The sequence below is a fragment of the Danaus plexippus genome, chromosome 6 (assembly GCF_018135715.1).
Source record: "Danaus plexippus chromosome 6, MEX_DaPlex, whole genome shotgun sequence".
In the NCBI taxonomy this organism is placed as follows: Eukaryota; Metazoa; Arthropoda; class Insecta; order Lepidoptera; family Nymphalidae; genus Danaus; species Danaus plexippus.
In genome coordinates, this window is record NC_083540.1 from 4,567,403 (window position 1) to 4,585,178 (window position 17,776).

The 17,776-nt window shown below is 30.3% G+C and overlaps 2 protein-coding genes and 3 non-coding genes across 5 annotated transcripts; 2 read left to right on the forward strand and 3 right to left on the reverse strand.

The window, feature by feature from the left end:
• Positions 1-8,502: 8,502 nt before the first annotated feature.
• On the reverse strand, positions 8,503-8,574 carry Trnaw-cca (transfer RNA tryptophan (anticodon CCA)). Its single transcript has one exon. It is a non-coding gene; the product is annotated as a tRNA-Trp (tRNA).
• A 63-nt stretch (positions 8,575-8,637) lies between these two features.
• On the reverse strand, positions 8,638-14,472 carry LOC116779252 (uncharacterized). The gene is made up of 12 exons (XM_032673497.2): positions 14,403-14,472; positions 14,029-14,203; positions 13,676-13,957; positions 13,273-13,553; positions 12,939-13,124; positions 12,540-12,830; positions 12,288-12,405; positions 11,929-12,065; positions 11,533-11,819; positions 10,952-11,164; positions 10,046-10,235; positions 8,638-9,582 (listed from the first exon to the last, which is right to left on the reverse strand). The coding sequence occupies exons 1-12, from the start codon at positions 14,446-14,448 to the stop codon at positions 9,425-9,427; spliced, it is 2,364 nt and encodes a 787-aa protein (XP_032529388.2). The 5' UTR covers positions 14,449-14,472; the 3' UTR covers positions 8,638-9,424.
• Positions 9,207-9,279, forward strand: Trnar-ccu (transfer RNA arginine (anticodon CCU)). Its single transcript has one exon. It is a non-coding gene; the product is annotated as a tRNA-Arg (tRNA).
• Positions 9,909-9,982, forward strand: Trnat-agu (transfer RNA threonine (anticodon AGU)). Its single transcript has one exon. It is a non-coding gene; the product is annotated as a tRNA-Thr (tRNA).
• Positions 14,473-14,596: 124 nt separating the features above from the next.
• Positions 14,597-16,723, reverse strand: LOC116779107 (phosphatidylinositol glycan anchor biosynthesis class U protein). The gene is made up of 3 exons (XM_032673280.2): positions 15,810-16,723; positions 15,464-15,735; positions 14,597-15,384 (listed from the first exon to the last, which is right to left on the reverse strand). The coding sequence occupies exons 1-3, from the start codon at positions 16,571-16,573 to the stop codon at positions 15,131-15,133; spliced, it is 1,290 nt and encodes a 429-aa protein (XP_032529171.2). The 5' UTR covers positions 16,574-16,723; the 3' UTR covers positions 14,597-15,130.
• Positions 16,724-17,776: the final 1,053 nt, after the last annotated feature.

A 17,776-nucleotide genomic window follows, 5' to 3' on the forward strand; every position in this document is an offset into this window, starting at 1 on the left:
ATATAACAAATGATACATATGCTAATGATATCTACGATAAACACGGTCGCCTTGTGAGGTACTGAATTAGGTAACTAATGACAATACTCCCGATGCACATTACACGTGTATACATATATATATATATATATTGTCATGGTACAAGCGTTGTATATAATTACTTTACCAAACAAGCCTCTGAAACCAATATTTAACGCTTACGACATTGTTGGAACGGTCAATATTTGAAAATCGTTGATGTTTACAGAAATGTCTATGGGAAAATTAAATTAATAATAAATAGTGAAAAAAATATAATATATATATTTTTTTATATAAAGTGAAAATATGGCATTTTCTGAAAAATATTCCACAGCTTTATACCCAATAACCTTTGCATATCACAATATATTTGATAATAAAATTGCAGATTTATGACTGTGTTTATTATAATATGTTAATTGATTTAATGTTTTTTTCATTATACAGTCGGACTCGGAATATACATATATACCAATATATAAGTAGCGACATCTATAGTCCGTGTCACGTGATGTCATAAATTATATTCTACGTCTTAATCTGACGTCTAAACTATGTTGCTATAAAGTTTCATTAAAATCGATTTATTAGTTTTTGCGTAATTGAGCGTTAATCAACCACCGACTATACAACATCACAGACTTTTTCATTTCTAATATTACTAGTTTAATATACAAAAACATACTGAATATTTAGCTATCGTATACTGCATATAGTTAAAAATGTTATTCGTGACTACAACAGAGTACAGTTTTACAATATTTTATTCATAGAACAGTGCATGTTAACTTCTTACATCATGTGACTACTGACGTTTCACTTGACGTTGTATATTCTATAATCTATACAATTTCTTTATAAAATATTGTTTGTGTCTCATTGAAGTGAAACGTATTATGTGACTTCCGACGAGGTTGCGTTAAACGTCTCACGCCCCTGGCGTGGGGAGGTTATAAAAAGAGACAGAGTGTGACTTTACTTAGAACGTAGACTTAACTAAATAACTTTACTTAAATAACAACATTATTGTGTAGCAATAAATGTTATAATCAATAATTGACTTATTTACATGTGTAGGTATGTACTCAATGTTCCTTTTATAATCAGAAAATTATGAAACTCAGGCGTCATGAAAAATATTTTTTTTTTCTATCTATGCATTTGTAAAAACAAAACATATTTAATCGAAGTAGGTTGTACCAAAAATAATTCAATAAGAATCATAGTGGTCTCAATTCTCCTGAAAAAGTAACAACGAAGATCCGAGTTATTGGAAAAATAATTTTAATATAAATATTATTCCCCTTTCATACTTTATGGCATTACAAAAATTCTCAAATGGACTTGTATAAAAAAAACTCTAAGTTCTAACTGGCTTCTTGCTTTAGAACTTGTGATTTTATGCTTATGATCTTGACGAGAACAAATAGGGAAGTTTTAACCATTTCCACATTTTCATTTCTCTTAACACCTAATTAGCTATATCTAAATCGTATTAAATACTTATCAAATCCAATAAACAACTTTATTTATATATTTTCATTTTTTAACCAAAAACAGCAACGTCCTTGGGTACCTATCAAGATAAATAACAATTGACTTAAATCTTAACCCTTGCCATCATCTCACATGAACAGATTCAATCTTACGTTACAGCTACATAATTAATATGGTTACTCGTTTTAGGAAGAGTATAAAAATAATGTAATTGACAATTTCTTTAACTTTTAAAAAAACATAATAAAAAGTATTTTTACTGAAACAATAATATAAAACAAACATCATTAGACATTTTTTATTCAGTTTTAAAATTCACGGCATTAAAGTCTCAAAAATATTCAAGAAAGGAATGTCCTCTCTCAGTAAACAAAGTATCTGTCACATTTGTATCAATCAGACGCAATAATATTTTAAAACTTTTTACATGCGTTCCTTTGCAAACTTCTTGATTTTAATTATATCTCTAGTTAAAAAGTCGTTTCACAGATTGCAGGTTTTAAGACGGCATTCAAACTAAATGTCTTATAAATTATGAAAAATTCGTCCCCTATTTTCTTAATATAATGCTTAAATCGATTATAATGAAATAGGATCTTTATAACTTTACGATTTATATCGATTGATGTCAACCACAACAGGTGGAAAAAAGGCGTAATCAATAAAAACAATATGTAAATGCAAATGCGTGTCTGACCTGAATTTATTGGACTTATTCTGTAAATAACTTTTACGTAAAACAAAATATTCAACATTGCTTTCGCTTAAAGATAAAATTTGTGAGAGACAAACCCAAATTTCCAGTTTGAAAACCGACGAAATTAATTTATCAATTACAAATTCGTTATTATTTATACATTTATATTCTTTACGTCAATAGCAATGCTTCTGGATAAACATTATATCAGGTCAGCGGAAGTACCTACCGTCATAGGTTTTGGATCCCTTGCAAAATCATTGATTTAAATATATTTTTTCTACTACTCTTAAGTATATTTGTCGTGGCTAATTCAGTTGTTATTCTTTTTAAGATCCTCATCGACAACAAGGCCAAAAGGATCGATATATAAACGTAGTTTTAAATTTAATTGGTGTGCTAGTAACTAGTATGCGCCTTATATTTGCAATACTTGTAATTTCAAAACTACACAGGCTTGTTATAACTTTAAAATTACCAACGTATCTGCATTCCTGTCTCCGACAGCTAGCTGGTGATTTATAACAGACGACCTTCATTCTAGCTATAGCACAAAAAAACTAATATACAAACACGTGATATTTCCTTAACGAATATTATTAGTACCTCATACATAATTCATTCTCTACAAAAAAAAAATGAAACCAGACATATAAAAAACATTTTTCCTGTGCAAAAAAAGTTAACCTTGAAGCACTAGTACTTTGAATGACCGGTTCGCCACACCCGGCCAGGCCTTCTCAACGGACCAATCAGAAAGCTAGCCGCAAACTGTAATCAGTACTTTCAACGTGACTTAGACTTCGGTCAGCCTTGGAAATTATTGCATCAGTTACAAATCATGTTTGAATTTAAAATGTGCGTTCTATTGATGTAATGCATGTGACATGGAAAAATTATTTTGCGATAGTAAATGCAAAAATATACAAAAAGAATGTGTCGAAAAAAAAATTCATTTTCTTAGAGAAACTTCATGTTACTGGTCGTGGAGTCTTGCGAGATAATAAGTGTGTTGTATAGTTTGAGTTACGTCGAACATGTCTGTAGAACCACCATGATTTATATTTGACCGAGAAACATTACTGTTTGTCTGACATTCATTTTATTAAGATCTAAGTTATGGATTTTACCACCAGTATTATGACTTTGATATAATTAAAATACTTTTTGTTTGGTCCGTCTTAAAATAAATTCGCCTACAGTTAGTCACCTAACCTAACCAAAGGTTCAAACGGCGATAAAAATTGAAATATAAGCCTCATAATAAAAAGGATTCAAAAGGACATGGAACTCATCGTTTCCACTACTTACTGTTTTGCTCGAATAAAAGTAGTAATTATTCAATAGTCATGACAACTTGAAATATATATTATTATTACCATTATAAAGAAAACTATTCTTATTTAATAAAACTAGCAGTTCTTCTGAAAAATATGAATAAATATATCTTCATGCATATCTTTTTACATCTCAGTCTTTCATCTACGTCATTATGGTGTGCCTACAGTTATTTTCCGCTCGACCACTGCATAACAAATTGATGTTTATAAAACAATACGTATTTGATGGACAATTGCAATAAGAAACCTCCCAGTACGTTCGTCTTCTTAACGAATATGAGACCATATAATAAAATTTTTGCTATAGGTATAACATAAAGTACTAAATCCAAATTAATTTCTACAGCGTTTATAAAACATTATATTTTTTTCAAACGTACATAATTTTAAATATGCTAAAACTCAACTTTTGTGCTATTCGTTCTTTATGATTGTTTTAACTAACAAGGCTGAAACCTTGGTTTGAGTAATAGACAAATAACAAGTTAAAATTAATAAAAGATTAATTAAAATCAACTGACGTCGTTGCGTAACTGTTTGTGATCGTAATCCAAAGTTCATTGTTTCATTGTTTGTTGGACAATCAATATAACTTTTACAAGCAATACATATATACGTATACATATTTCCAATATAATACAATGCATATGTGTAAATGAATTTTATTTGATTATTACAAGAAATATTTCTAAATATTGCTTTATTTCAGTGTTTCCTTTTATATTTTAATGATGCATTATTATTTATTGCGCTATTAAGAAATTATTTAGGAGGATATTTTGTGTGCTCCAACGTAAAACATGCAGAACTATTAGTGTAAACTGTTTACGTACCTACAGTTATTTTATGAAATTACTCATGTATTACTAATAGAGATCTCGTTTACTTATCAATACAAGTATCATTAATACGTCAAGTATTTTACAATTCTAGACTCTCCCTTTGATCTAAACGCGATATCTTATCATTTATGTTAACCCATACGTAGCATTTATGAAAATTTTGAAGGAAATAAAAATAAACGTTGCTATTAATTTTTATCAGACATAATCAGTTACCCAATTTTAATCAGATAACAAACGTTGAAGTTTTTTCTGTTTATTAACGTTGGCATAAAAAACTTCTTGTAATTCCTGTTATTATTAATATCTTAGGGAAAAACGAAAATTACGTATTATGAATAAAAATTAGTGTGCAGTTAGTTGGCTGTCATTTGTTGCTTAAACCGATAAGGGCTTATTAACCACCAAAAAAGAGAATACAACACATCTTCCTCTGCAAAATCCACCAAAATATCTGATTTAGATGAAACCTAAACATCAGAAGAAGTCCCTATTACCCTGCTTGCTCGTCAAGTCGACCGAGATAAACTGATAAAACTCTTATTGAAGCTTGATAACTAATAACTAAATTGGTTATATTTTAGTTACCTATAATGGTATAAACAATACGGTATCTCCACATATATTAAGTGTAAGTAACAAGAACGTCCACAATCCATAGCGCGTGTCCAATGCATCTGCAAAATTTATTTGTTCCAGTTAGAACAATCGGAAAATTCCACTCTTAATCGGTGACAATTATATCAATCTAGATGATTTGGCGCCAGTCTCCAGAATTTATAATCATGACTTCATTAATAGTGCTTAGCTTTAATAACTCACTTGTTATAATTAAAACACTCTTTCCATTTTATTTTACTTCATAAAATTTTATATAATAATACAATTAACATCAAAATCCTACATAAAAACCATCTACTTTTAGATTTAAAAAACTGGACTAATCTAAAATGTAAAATATGTACATCATTAGAATAACCATGAAGGTGAATTGAAGGGGAATGTTCCAAGAAATTTAGAGGCCAATGACGTCAACGGTTTAGAAAGTGTTTAGTGCGCGCCTGCGCGGAGGTGTGTCTGAGACGCAACACGTAGTCGTAACATTTGCACATTATTCCGAGTAATTAGTTTGCAGACATATACAGTACCGTATAAAATTATTTTCATTTATTACGACACAACCGATGATGAAAATATCTTTACCCCAGCTTGTAAGACTACGAAGACAATACAATATCAATTCCGTTATTCCCACTACTCAAGTTTTACTTTATTTTGTCCTCATGGCTTATTGTTTAGGTAGAACAATACAAAATCATATATTCAGTCTGTGACGCAATGACACATGGCGGATTCTGATTGGCTAGAAACACCAAGCCTCCGCACGTCATACGATATTTTGTTTCAACTGACACATTCCTACCAACAGTGACAAACAAGTTTTTCATCGGAAATGAATAATATTTTAATGAAATATATCACACACCCTTATAACTAATATATATTCTTATCAATCAAAACGTTTAAAGTGGTTATCATCGCGAAAACAAATTTCATACTTTTGCATCAGAAGACCTTGTAAAGTAATTATGATCGTGATCTTTTTACAAATAAAATAATCTTTATATAATAAGTGATTATTTTATTCAGTCAAAAAACTTACATATTCAATTACATTTATCATATAATCGTGAATATTATTGCGTGTATAAAAAAAAGACATTATATATATATATAAATCGTTATAATGATAACGGTGGCGTCAAAACAATCTAAGTGCTAAAAGTCACCCAAAAACTAAAGTGAAAATGAAAATATAATTAACATATATAAGTTAAAAACTGTAACAATTCTAGTCTTGTGCAATTAATTTGTTGTAGATAATAATGTTCCTACTGGTTTATGCAAATTGACCTTCAAGACAAAAGACGACACCCACTATGTCATTGTAAATGAAGTAAAGACGAATAAATTGTAACGCTTTCAATAACGCACTATTATATCCTTAACAACCGAAACACTCGCATAATTTTACATGATGCACAATTTAAAAATAACAACCATTTTGAATAATACAAAAATAGATAAAATTGTATAATATAAACTTTAGAAAGTTAAAAAAAGTTCTTATGTATACAATTTAAACAATTCCTGTATATGGCACGTTAGATATTATTCCATCATTATTTATTTAAAATATACAAACTCAATTGCACACGGAAATTTATTCGCAATGTAAATGTTTACATGCAGATGTGGGTGTGACTGCGCTCACGCACGCCACTCACTTAAACGAGGGTCAATTGAACCGAAAAGTTCACCAAAAATTTAATTGACAGTAATAAAGAATTATTGAGGAACATGAGACGATCTGCGTCAACAGCTTTACGTCATTGTTTGACAACATTCAAAGTATCAGTTACCAAGGTTAAGTTATAAGAACCATACCCATCTATTGCTAAAACTATGCATTCGGTTGCTAATTTAATATAACCTTAAACTTTCATTAGATAAACATTGGGAGGAATAGTTTTTGTCAAGCCGAAACTTGTTCACTCAAGGACATAACCTTCCAGCGAGCTGTTTCTGCCTCATCTATCTTCACCAAACAGCCTCAAATCATTATTTAAAAAAAAATCTAATTATGTATAAAAATCTAGGCTACATTATTTAGAGTACCCTACAGGTTTCCGAGGAATATCTGAATCATACTAATAGCATTCTCATGTTAATTTTTTGGCTTAAACAATGACCACATCGCTGAAAATATGCTGATAAGTGATCACGTGTAATGTCCAAAACTGTTTGATTAGTGTTAAATAAAAGATCGTGTAACAACATTTAAAGTTAAAAACTGTTTATTATTATTTGTCCCGAGATTCCCGAAAACATACGATTACGGTTATGATGTAAGAATGTATCTGTTAATTCATTTAAAAGAAAGCTGAAAGGCATTTTAGACTAAGTATTATATCTATTTAACCATAAAATTGAATTAATATTTTTTTTAAATAATTTTATTAATTCAAAGATTAACGTTCTCATCATCACATTATACATTGTACAAAGATTCATGCAATAGATACTAAGGCAATGCGACGAAATTTATTAGTTTACCAAAGGCCGTACAGTTTATAATCCTGCTGCTGTGCCTCCTAGAAACAAGACGGTCATTTAAATTACTATAATATTACCGTTATTTTCACATTTTCTTATTATAGTAATAGAAAATAATAGATTTACACTCAATTATATCTGTCCTCGATTGTTATGCAATTTATATTTGGTTACAAACAGTAGGTACCTGTTAATTCAATTACATATATTATCCTACTTCTTTAGGTATTTTAGGTACCTACTTTTACCTATTACTTATAATGTGTATAACTGTGGTAATGATGGGAGAACTTCCATATTAATATTAACTAATATTAACCAATATTATTTTCTTATCCAAGGAAGATGGAACCAATGATAGACATTCTTTGTAACATCCTGTCTGCGTGTGTTGTTTGTTAATTAATACACGCATTAGAAAAATCATCTTATAACAATTGTCTATTTGCATTTATTATCGCGAGATTTATTTCGTCTTTAAAGCATTGGTTGGTTCTGATATTTGATATACAATCTGTATTTTTATAACTTACATGAACGAATAAGAAATAAATGCGAGTGATTGACGTCATGATATATTTTATTGATTGATTGTATACCGTTTAAACATAATTGCATATATTGTATTTATATGACAGTCAATCAATGTACATAGTTTCATTAAATATTTAATCAACAACGTCGCTTGCTGCGCAGAACACGCTACAATTATGGCATCTAAAAGTAATGTACGTAGGTAATAATTAGATACTTATAAAATAAAGTTTACGATATATTTTTTATGCTAAACGGGTTGTTAATGATTTGAATTAAAAATTCTCAGTAAAGTTTTTGAGAAAAAGTTTATTACTAATTACTGTTATATTATAATAATTGATTAATATCAACGATGTCACTGTTTTTATTATTTATGTTGCAAAATAATATTTATTACTACTTTGCATTTCGAAACAAAATAAATGGGGATAAAAAGGAAAAAAGACATATTTGACCCCGACGTGATTTGAACACGCAACCTTCTGATCTGGAGTCAGACGCGCTACCGTTGCGCCACGGAGTCCTTGTTGCAAGGGTGTAAATAATACAATATAAGAAAAACTATAATAGTCTTCTTTTTATTCTCTAATAACTATTAATCCTACAACAAAAACAGTATTGATATTATGATACGGTAATTCGTTACAGTACATTTTAAATTATTACACCGTATGCAGTGTGAGATCTTCGTGACTTTAACACTTTTATGAGTTTATTAATTTTGCTTAAAACATAAAACAATTCAGTGAAAACAATAAACTTTAGTTTATATAATAAATCAGTAAATTATAAAATTAATATCTCACAACCAGTTTTGTTAAAAAATCTACCTTTATGTAATATTGATAATTAATCGTATTATGTTTTCTAAAAACATTTAAAACACTTAATATTTAAGTCTGACCGTATTTTGAAATATTTTATTGAATCATTGTTATGCTTATGTTAAGACATTCTTCAGAAAGAAATTCTTTTTTTTGTTAAACGAGTCGGATATCCCAAATGTGGAAGATTAAATAAGATTTTTTATTTTTTTGTCATAATTATCAAATGTCTAATAAGTTTAGAATAAATAGTATATAATATATATTTAAAAATTTAAATTGGACTTTAAATTTAACTATTCGATAGTGTAATTTACGAGAAGAGGTATAAGCCCCTGTGGCCTAATGGATAAGGCATCGGCCTCCTAAGCCGGGGATTGTGGGTTCGAGTCCCACCAGGGGTAACCAATATTTTTTGTTATCCCCACTATTTTGTTATTTTATTTATGGACAATAATATTGTAAAAACATCAAAATATTCTCAATTTTCTATTATATACTTATTTTTTTTTCGAAGTAAAGAATCAAGCATAGATACAAATTTTATTATTAATAGCGATAGTATAGGAATGAGATCATGAGTGAAAGTATAATTTGAACTTTCAAAAACGGCTTGACATAGGCCGCGGCTCCCAAAAGAGGCAAACATCTAAAGCCAGAATGTTGGAAGTAATAACCAACTTGGTGCGGCAGGCGACAATCGCTATCTGAAAATGGAAAATTCCATTATATTTCAATACATAAAATACTTGTATATAATTTGGCCGATAAAAGCGAACTGTCTTGTAATTTGTAGCCTGAATTTTCGTATCATTATACCACCTAAATATTTAGTATTACCAAATACAAAGATAATTTTATAAATTATTTAGTATTTAAGAATGTTGTTATACTTCTGTGATTAGTGTAAAATTTTCACCACGGTATATTTTTAATTTTAAGAATTTACAAAGACAAATATAAACATATTTGTGATTTATATAAATATATATGTTAATATAAAAAGATATGAATTTTCGAATCGCCACTTGATGGCGCCGTGGCTTAGTTGGTTAAAGCGCCTGTCTAGTAAACAGGAGATCGGGGGTTCGAATCCCCCCGGGGCCTAAGTTGATATAATTTTCTCGTTTTCTACTATTTTTTTTTTATATTTGAATAAATAATTCGTACTTGCACATGAGTTTAATGTTGTTACAGCTTTTACTGAAAGATGAGCTGGAGGACAAAATTCGCGAGAAGGACAAGGATCCGTTAGATTAAATGTATAAACATCCCTCTCTTTTATCATTTGGCAGCTGCGGGAAACTTCAGCTCCGCGCCACAAGCACACCAGTATCTGCCCCTGCCCATCGTTCCGAAACTAGAAAAAATATGGTTATAAATAACAAAATAAAGAAAATATAGCCAACTCGTCATTATATTAACATAAAATAAACTTTGAAGTGATTTTATTCTTCGTAGTACCTTAACCTTTAGTAATATAATTTTGGTTTTTAAAACGTGTCCAAAATTAGGACGATGACAATTTTAAAGTAAAATATGTGAGTTTTACTGACCTACGCCACGTATATTATGTTTTTACGATGTCAAAGAACAAGCACTGCCATCTTGCATTTTAAGTTATAACTAATGTCTAACACTTACTCATAGATGTCGCGATTATGAAAACCTTTTTAATTTTTTAAAACATTTTTTTAGATCACATAACATGATATGAATTATGAAATAATGAAAATAGAGTATTGGGGACTATGTAAATACATTTTTTAAGAACATTATTCCAATTTCCTTCCTGTCATAACTAAAAATGAAGTCCTGCGACATTAATTATTAATAATAATGGTATCATAGATATTGCAGAAAAAGTATAATTATACAGTGATATTATGTTATTTCATTATACCTACTGTTGTTTTTACGTAACAACTAATCAGAATGTTTTTAGTACTTAAACATTTATATGATACCTACTTGATGGCTATTGAAAAAGCCATATCTAAAGTTAGATCTTTAAATTGTTTTAGACAATTCCATTTTATATAAACTTATATCGGAAATTATATAAATAGTTTTTACCTGTATATTAATAAGCGACTGTTGCCTTAAGTAAAACGGATGAATGCGGTAGAACTGTTCACGGTATGGTAGAACATAATTCTCATATGGTGTTTGAAAATAATTAGTGCCATTGACTGGACACTGAGGACCGATTATTCTAAATGGGATAATATTCTTTACTAGATGAATATCCACTGTCCTTATTACGTCAATGACTGAATTTGATTCTATCTGCAAAATACACAAAATATAGGTAAAAACAGTTCTCATTACTCATATTTAGTTACTTTGAAATTTTATTTTATTTTACATAATATTTCTCATCGTTTTCAAGAACAAGTTTATTTAAAAATATATCCTAAAATTAAGATACATGTCTTTGGTCGTCTTTAAAGTTATTTTCATCAATGATCTGTCATTATAGATAAGAACAGAAAGACATTTCGATCTTTCACTAAAAGCATTCTTTTGTAACTAAATTATGATCAGTGTACTGTATTAGAACCCTGAATAAATTACTACGAGTTTTACATCATCAAATTTCTTTTTATTTTCTAAACGAGGACAATGAGCATGCTGTGTTATTTTTGGAAACATACCTTTAAAAATAGCTCTGAATAATCCATGAACTGGTTGTTTATATTCTGATACTCTGTCATGTCTGTGGCTGCGTATGCAAAGTAAACGTCATAAAAGCTTTGCCTCAAGGATTGCATTAAGGACCTGGAGCGCTCCAACTCGTCATTTGAGGGTCGCTCTGAAGTAACGACGAGGACAACTGTGCTACGACCAGCACTCACCATATCAGATATCTCTTGAAGAGTTTGATCACGACTGTACTCGATTATTGTAGATATAACATTTGGGAGGTTGAGACGATTTGGCCCTGTTTGATAATTGAACCTTATGATATTATAATTCCTATATTCATACAAAATAAGTAATGCGACATTAACGTATTATATTGTTAACATATTCATAATCAGGATACGTACATTGTATTGACTCGTTGGTAAGCATTACAAAGAAATCTGTTAAATTAGTAGCACGAACTATCCATTCACCAGTATTTCCATTTACGAGGGATATAGAGCTACCCTGAGCTCCTACTTCTATAGCTTCACTAATCCACCTAGACGCAAAAAAAGTTTATTTACATCATTCATTTTAAGTAAAAAATTCTCAAAAATATGTTTAAGATAACTTTAATCAACTACTAGAAGAAATCTGTTCAAGAGACTTGGTTTCAATTCACTATTCGAACTCTTTTGATAATTCTTTTTTAATAATAGCATATTATGTGATAATTACAATGTGTTACTGTATACTTTAAATATTTTACGTTAGTACTTACGACATAAACTGTTCTACTTCATATCCCTTCCAACTGCCATCAGTTGCTACTATTAAGTCAACGTTCGCAACAACTGGCCTCCATTTACATTCTTGGTGAGACCGCCTTAAAAGATTTGCTAAAACGTTGACATTACTCAGAAATCATATCACGAAACATAGTTTAAACATAGAAAATTGACCTGTATTTTTCTATAATTGTTTTGTGAAATGATAAACCATAATCATTTATCGCTCTATCATTTACACTTACGGACATAATTCATGAACACTCCCACCGCGGTTGTTGTTATTCTCTCCATTTCCTCCTTGGGAATATAAACAGTTATTTGTTGGAGTGATAACATGTGAGCAAATCTAGATGTTTCTGTGAACAACTGGGAGCCGTTGACGATATTCGCAAACAAGGCTTGTCTGTTACAAGCTCGTACAGATGTATCGAAAGATACTCCTTCATTTGAGTAATACATCTCTATTATCTGAGATAGTCGTAAAGAACGTCGTTGTTCCACCCACTTTGGTAAGTAATTAGCTATGATAAGTCCTGAAAAGACAACCTTTATTATTTGAATGAAGAACAAACATTAAAGTTGAACAACGAATCGCTCAACTGTAACGGTCGGTATAAATCTTTCGTTACAATATATTTTACCGTCTATGCCAGCTAAAATTTCCGCATCAGTAAAATGCCAATCAGGAAGAGTAGCGTTTTGAGGAAATAAGTAATAAATTCTAGGAATAAATGTATCGTTCCAACGATTGCTGCTGCCTACCATCAACTTCTGTGCCGACGCTCCCACTCTAGCGCCTTGGTTAATAACAACCTCTGCTAAGTCACCTATAAAACCATTATTGTTTAATATAAATTTTAAAGTTATAAAAGTTACATAAATTAAATAAGATATCTATTTTAGAGAATATTGGTATTAAGAAAGACTTGTTTTATAGATTTTGAAAATCACTCTTTTTATTCTGTTAGGAAATACCTGCGAGAGTTGCTACCCACACATTGCTTATGTCCGTGTTTGTGTTAAGACTTTTAGATTTAACATCGAATTGTTCTAGTTCGTCGTACCAATCTTCTTTAGCAGATTCTACTAAGGATTGAGATACTTCATCCTTAAATATATCTGCTCCTAATATATCTGTTATATCAACTCTCTGTGCCTCTAGGGACGATGCAAGAGCAGCGACTAGAATGCCAGGTGAAATCGTTCCCCAGTCTGTTTTGATTACACCGTCTTCTATAGGACATCGGCTGTTTATTCTTAAATATAACAGTTAGTACCAATAAATGACAAAAAGCCGAAGTTATACCTATCAATAATAATAAATTTATATAATGTTAAGTAAAATGTGTCGCACATTATATCTGTTGACTTCATTTACCTATTGGCACTCTGTTCCATATGTTTACGTTCAGCTGACAAGGGACATACAACATTCTCATCGCCCCTTTCCCAACGTTGCACTGTGGAACTAAGCATTTTGTGAAGAGTGCATTTTTCTACAGTGCTCAAAGTCTCATTAACATTCAATAAGTCTTGACTTGGTAGAAATATCTCCATGAGCAGCTTATATCTATGAAATTGGAATGCTGACGCTCCGTATGGCAAATAGAGATCAGTTTCTACAGAATTGGCTGATTGCTCTATACCGTCAAGGCGAAGACTGTAAACAAAAATTAATGATAACTGTACAATGAGGTAAAAATGAAATAAGGGGCTGTTAAAGCTTAATACCTTCTTAGTAAAGCCGAACTTAACAATCTCATATCGAGACGAGAGTTCAGCTCCAACTTTCTTAGAAGTGATAAGAAAACGTCAAGTCGTCTTGGTGCACCTAAAATTGGGCCTCCGCCCTGGTAGCAGTCCAACAAGTGTGTTGGCACTCTTGATAATACCACTTCATTGGAACCTACATCAGAAATTAACAAAAATTACTGTAATATTTATCGATTAGTTTTAATTCAAAAAGTAAATTACACATGCTGCATTGTGCCAAGTTTATGTAGATTTCTAAAAAATAAATTAAAATAAGCAATATCAATATAAAACCATTAATTTAATTTTCAATACTAATGTCAAAGTATTATTAGATTTTTATTAGTACTCACTGTGAAATATTATGGAAATCAACACTAAATATAAAATTTCTTTCATGTTGGAACCTAATTTATGTAATGACAGTAAACAATTACTGATTCTTGTTCAACGTTAGGGCGTGCGAGATACGGCGATGGGCTGAGATAAGATAATTTCGTATATGGAGCGTAATGATTCATAAAAGTTAATGGAAAAATAAAATACGTTTTAATAACCAATTCTTTATTGACGATACTTTGAAATAAATCACATCCTTCGTGACACATTAAGATAAGTGTGTTGAAAGTGACTTTGGAACATAAGTTGTGTTTATTTCAGCGGAAAATGATGCTGATAATGTTATTAAGATTGCCAGTTACACTTTAAGTTTACGCAGTACTAAATTATAATCACAATCATAATTTTGCATTAAAAGTAAACTTTTAAGCGGAGACCAATTTTAGAAATAATCAAAAAATTATAAAAACAATTACATTTAAATTTTCTTCTAAGCAACAAATTGCAATCACAACACACATATTAAAACAGTTGATTAATATGGATTTTGAATTGAATAATACATGTTAAGTTTTTACATTTATACATCATTAATATTATCTTAAATAAATATCTTTAGTACAAGAACTAATCTCTTTAACTGCTGGAATGGCCTTCTCTATAATTAATTCATCCTTAATAATTACATTTGTTCTGTGATCCTAAATGCCATATTATCTTAATTTTTATATAATCATATAGATTATCGTAATACTAATTTGGCTGGTTTCCCGTCAATTTGCCTCGATGAACCGTGTTTGAGCGTGAATTCCCTTTTAATATATGCAAATAGTAGGTCTGTGATCAAAAATATTTGTGCAGTAGCAAAAGAAAGGGTTACTCCAAAGAAGAAGTTTGCATTTGCTGAACCAGAGTAGATCCAGAGGTGCCAGACAGTTGGTCCAAGAGCCGATGTGATGATAAAGGCGCATCCAACAATAAACTTTTGTTGCATAACTAAAAACAAGAAAAATATAAATTAATTATTACAAAAATTTAATGCATTAAAAGTTGGTCAAGTATAAATTTTTCTTACATGAGAACAGATGCTTCCATAATGGTAATAAAGCCAAGTAAAAGCCGACATCACCCACACATGGGTATGATCTGAATATTGTTGACAGAGCTATTAGGACTGTGGCTAGTAATACAGGCTCCTTGTGGAACCTAAGGGTCAATGGCACCACATAGAGAGCTAGTGCATTAATTTGAAATGCACACACAAATAGTAGTCTAAAGTGCTCAAACATTTCTGTAAAGAAGTACCAAAACAGACCAATATTTGGCTTGAGATCAGGAACACTTAATCTGCAATATAATAAGTATAATAATTATAAATTATGTTGAAAGAAATATTTTATTGAACATTATATTTTACTCACATGAATCCATAGGTATTATATACATAGTTATATGAACCATCCATAATAAATGCAGATATGAATATTAAGAAACCCCAACATAATACAAATACTAATAATGTTCTAATATACGAGCATTTGTTACAACCTTTGTTGACATTAGCAAGTAGTATTGATATAGGAACAATGAGTAGAATGGGGTAAAGGGCTTGATGAGTTGCAAGAGCTATGAAAGCACAAGCCAGGATTCTTTGTCCATTTGTTGCTCCCCACAGTGATAAAGCCAGTGTCAAATTCTGAATAACAGTTGTCGTCATCCCCACACAATTGAGGACTGAATAAGGATTAAACAAGTACAGCGCTAAGACATGTCCTGGAACTTCACTCAATTGTGATTCACTTAGAAGCATTGTTTTAGATTCCTCTGATACATCATCTTTATTTGCCTCTTGACTATCTTTAAAGATTCTTATAATTGCCTTTGACGTTTTGTATAACATATGAGCAGTAAAGATATCCAAAAATGTAAAAATTACCGGTAACAAGTAGGGAACTTTTTTCAATAAAATGTGAAAAACAAACAGCATTATTGGAGACTCATGAAAGGAGTCTCCTTCGTATGGATTTATGCCGTGGTCAAATAAATATACACCTTCAATTAAACGCTTCCATGAGTTTAGAGGCGTTGCAATCTCCACTCTATTAGATATTGTTTGCCAATAGTCTGTGTGTATTAACCAAAAACGAACCAAACCGGCCACTAGATATTTCAAAATTATAGCCATTGTATCCGATAAAGTAAAAAATTATAAACGATAGAGTCTCATGTTATTCTTATATTATTTTAAGCTTCTTAGTAAGTATTTGCTTATTTTAAAGTATTGTTAATTAGCTACTATAAGAAAACCAGTAATGTTTAGTTTAATCAAACTCTACTGTCAAATGTCAACGTCAAAATAAAAATTTAAACCTTTTTTTTTATGATATTCTTATGATTTATTTATTAATACTACTATATTGTTATAAATATTTCGACAATTTTTTTGTAATCAATAAACAACAAATTTGTTTTATTTTTGATAAGTACAAATAAAAAAAAATTGTTTGTGCCTTATAAGTCACAATAAATAGCAACTCTATAGTTTAACGATCCTATAAAGTATACTTATTAGTAAAGTAGTTAATTCTTTAATTGTGGCCTTCATCCGTGCAAAAACGTGTACAATTTATACTGATTTGCAGTATTTTAGTTCTGATAGCGTAGAAGGGAAAAGGCACAAGAACAAGGAAAAATTAGTAAATATAATAAAATTCAAGTGCTTCAACTGCAGTAATAGTCAGGAAATTTGATACTGGATTTAATAAATTACTCTTCATTGGAAAAATATAAGAGATGTAAAATAGAAAAAATTAAGCAAGTACTAGAAAATTCCAAAAATTAAGGAAATTTTACTACATAATTCTATTGATTTTAATACATTTGCGTATATATTTACAAAAAAAACTGAACACCAGTGACAATGAGTATGTTGTTGACATAACCTTATACGGAGAGTAAAAGAGTTTAGGACAGTTGAAGAGGAGATGAGACACGGTACCTTCATCAAGGCCACTTTCAGTGGAGTGGTCCCTGATCCTAATTGGTTGTGTATAAATTTATTAATAAAGAAGTTAACTGATTTTTTAAAATACTCTAATTATAAATAAATCTGGATCTTTCACTTCGGTTAGAGTTGACCCTCATGTATCCCATGGTGAACCATTAACTGGAAACTACCAGGAGTCCTTTGACATCGGAACATGAAGCGATCGACTTGGAAAGTTTAGCGGTCCTGTTAGAGCATCTAGTTATATATATATATATAACTAGATGCTCTAACAGGATCTATATATCTGTTAGAACTCGCTAGTAGAAACTTTCCAAAATACTATTTACGAGTACTTTAACTAGCAATATCCACCTCGAAATCGTTATGTTCGCAAAAACA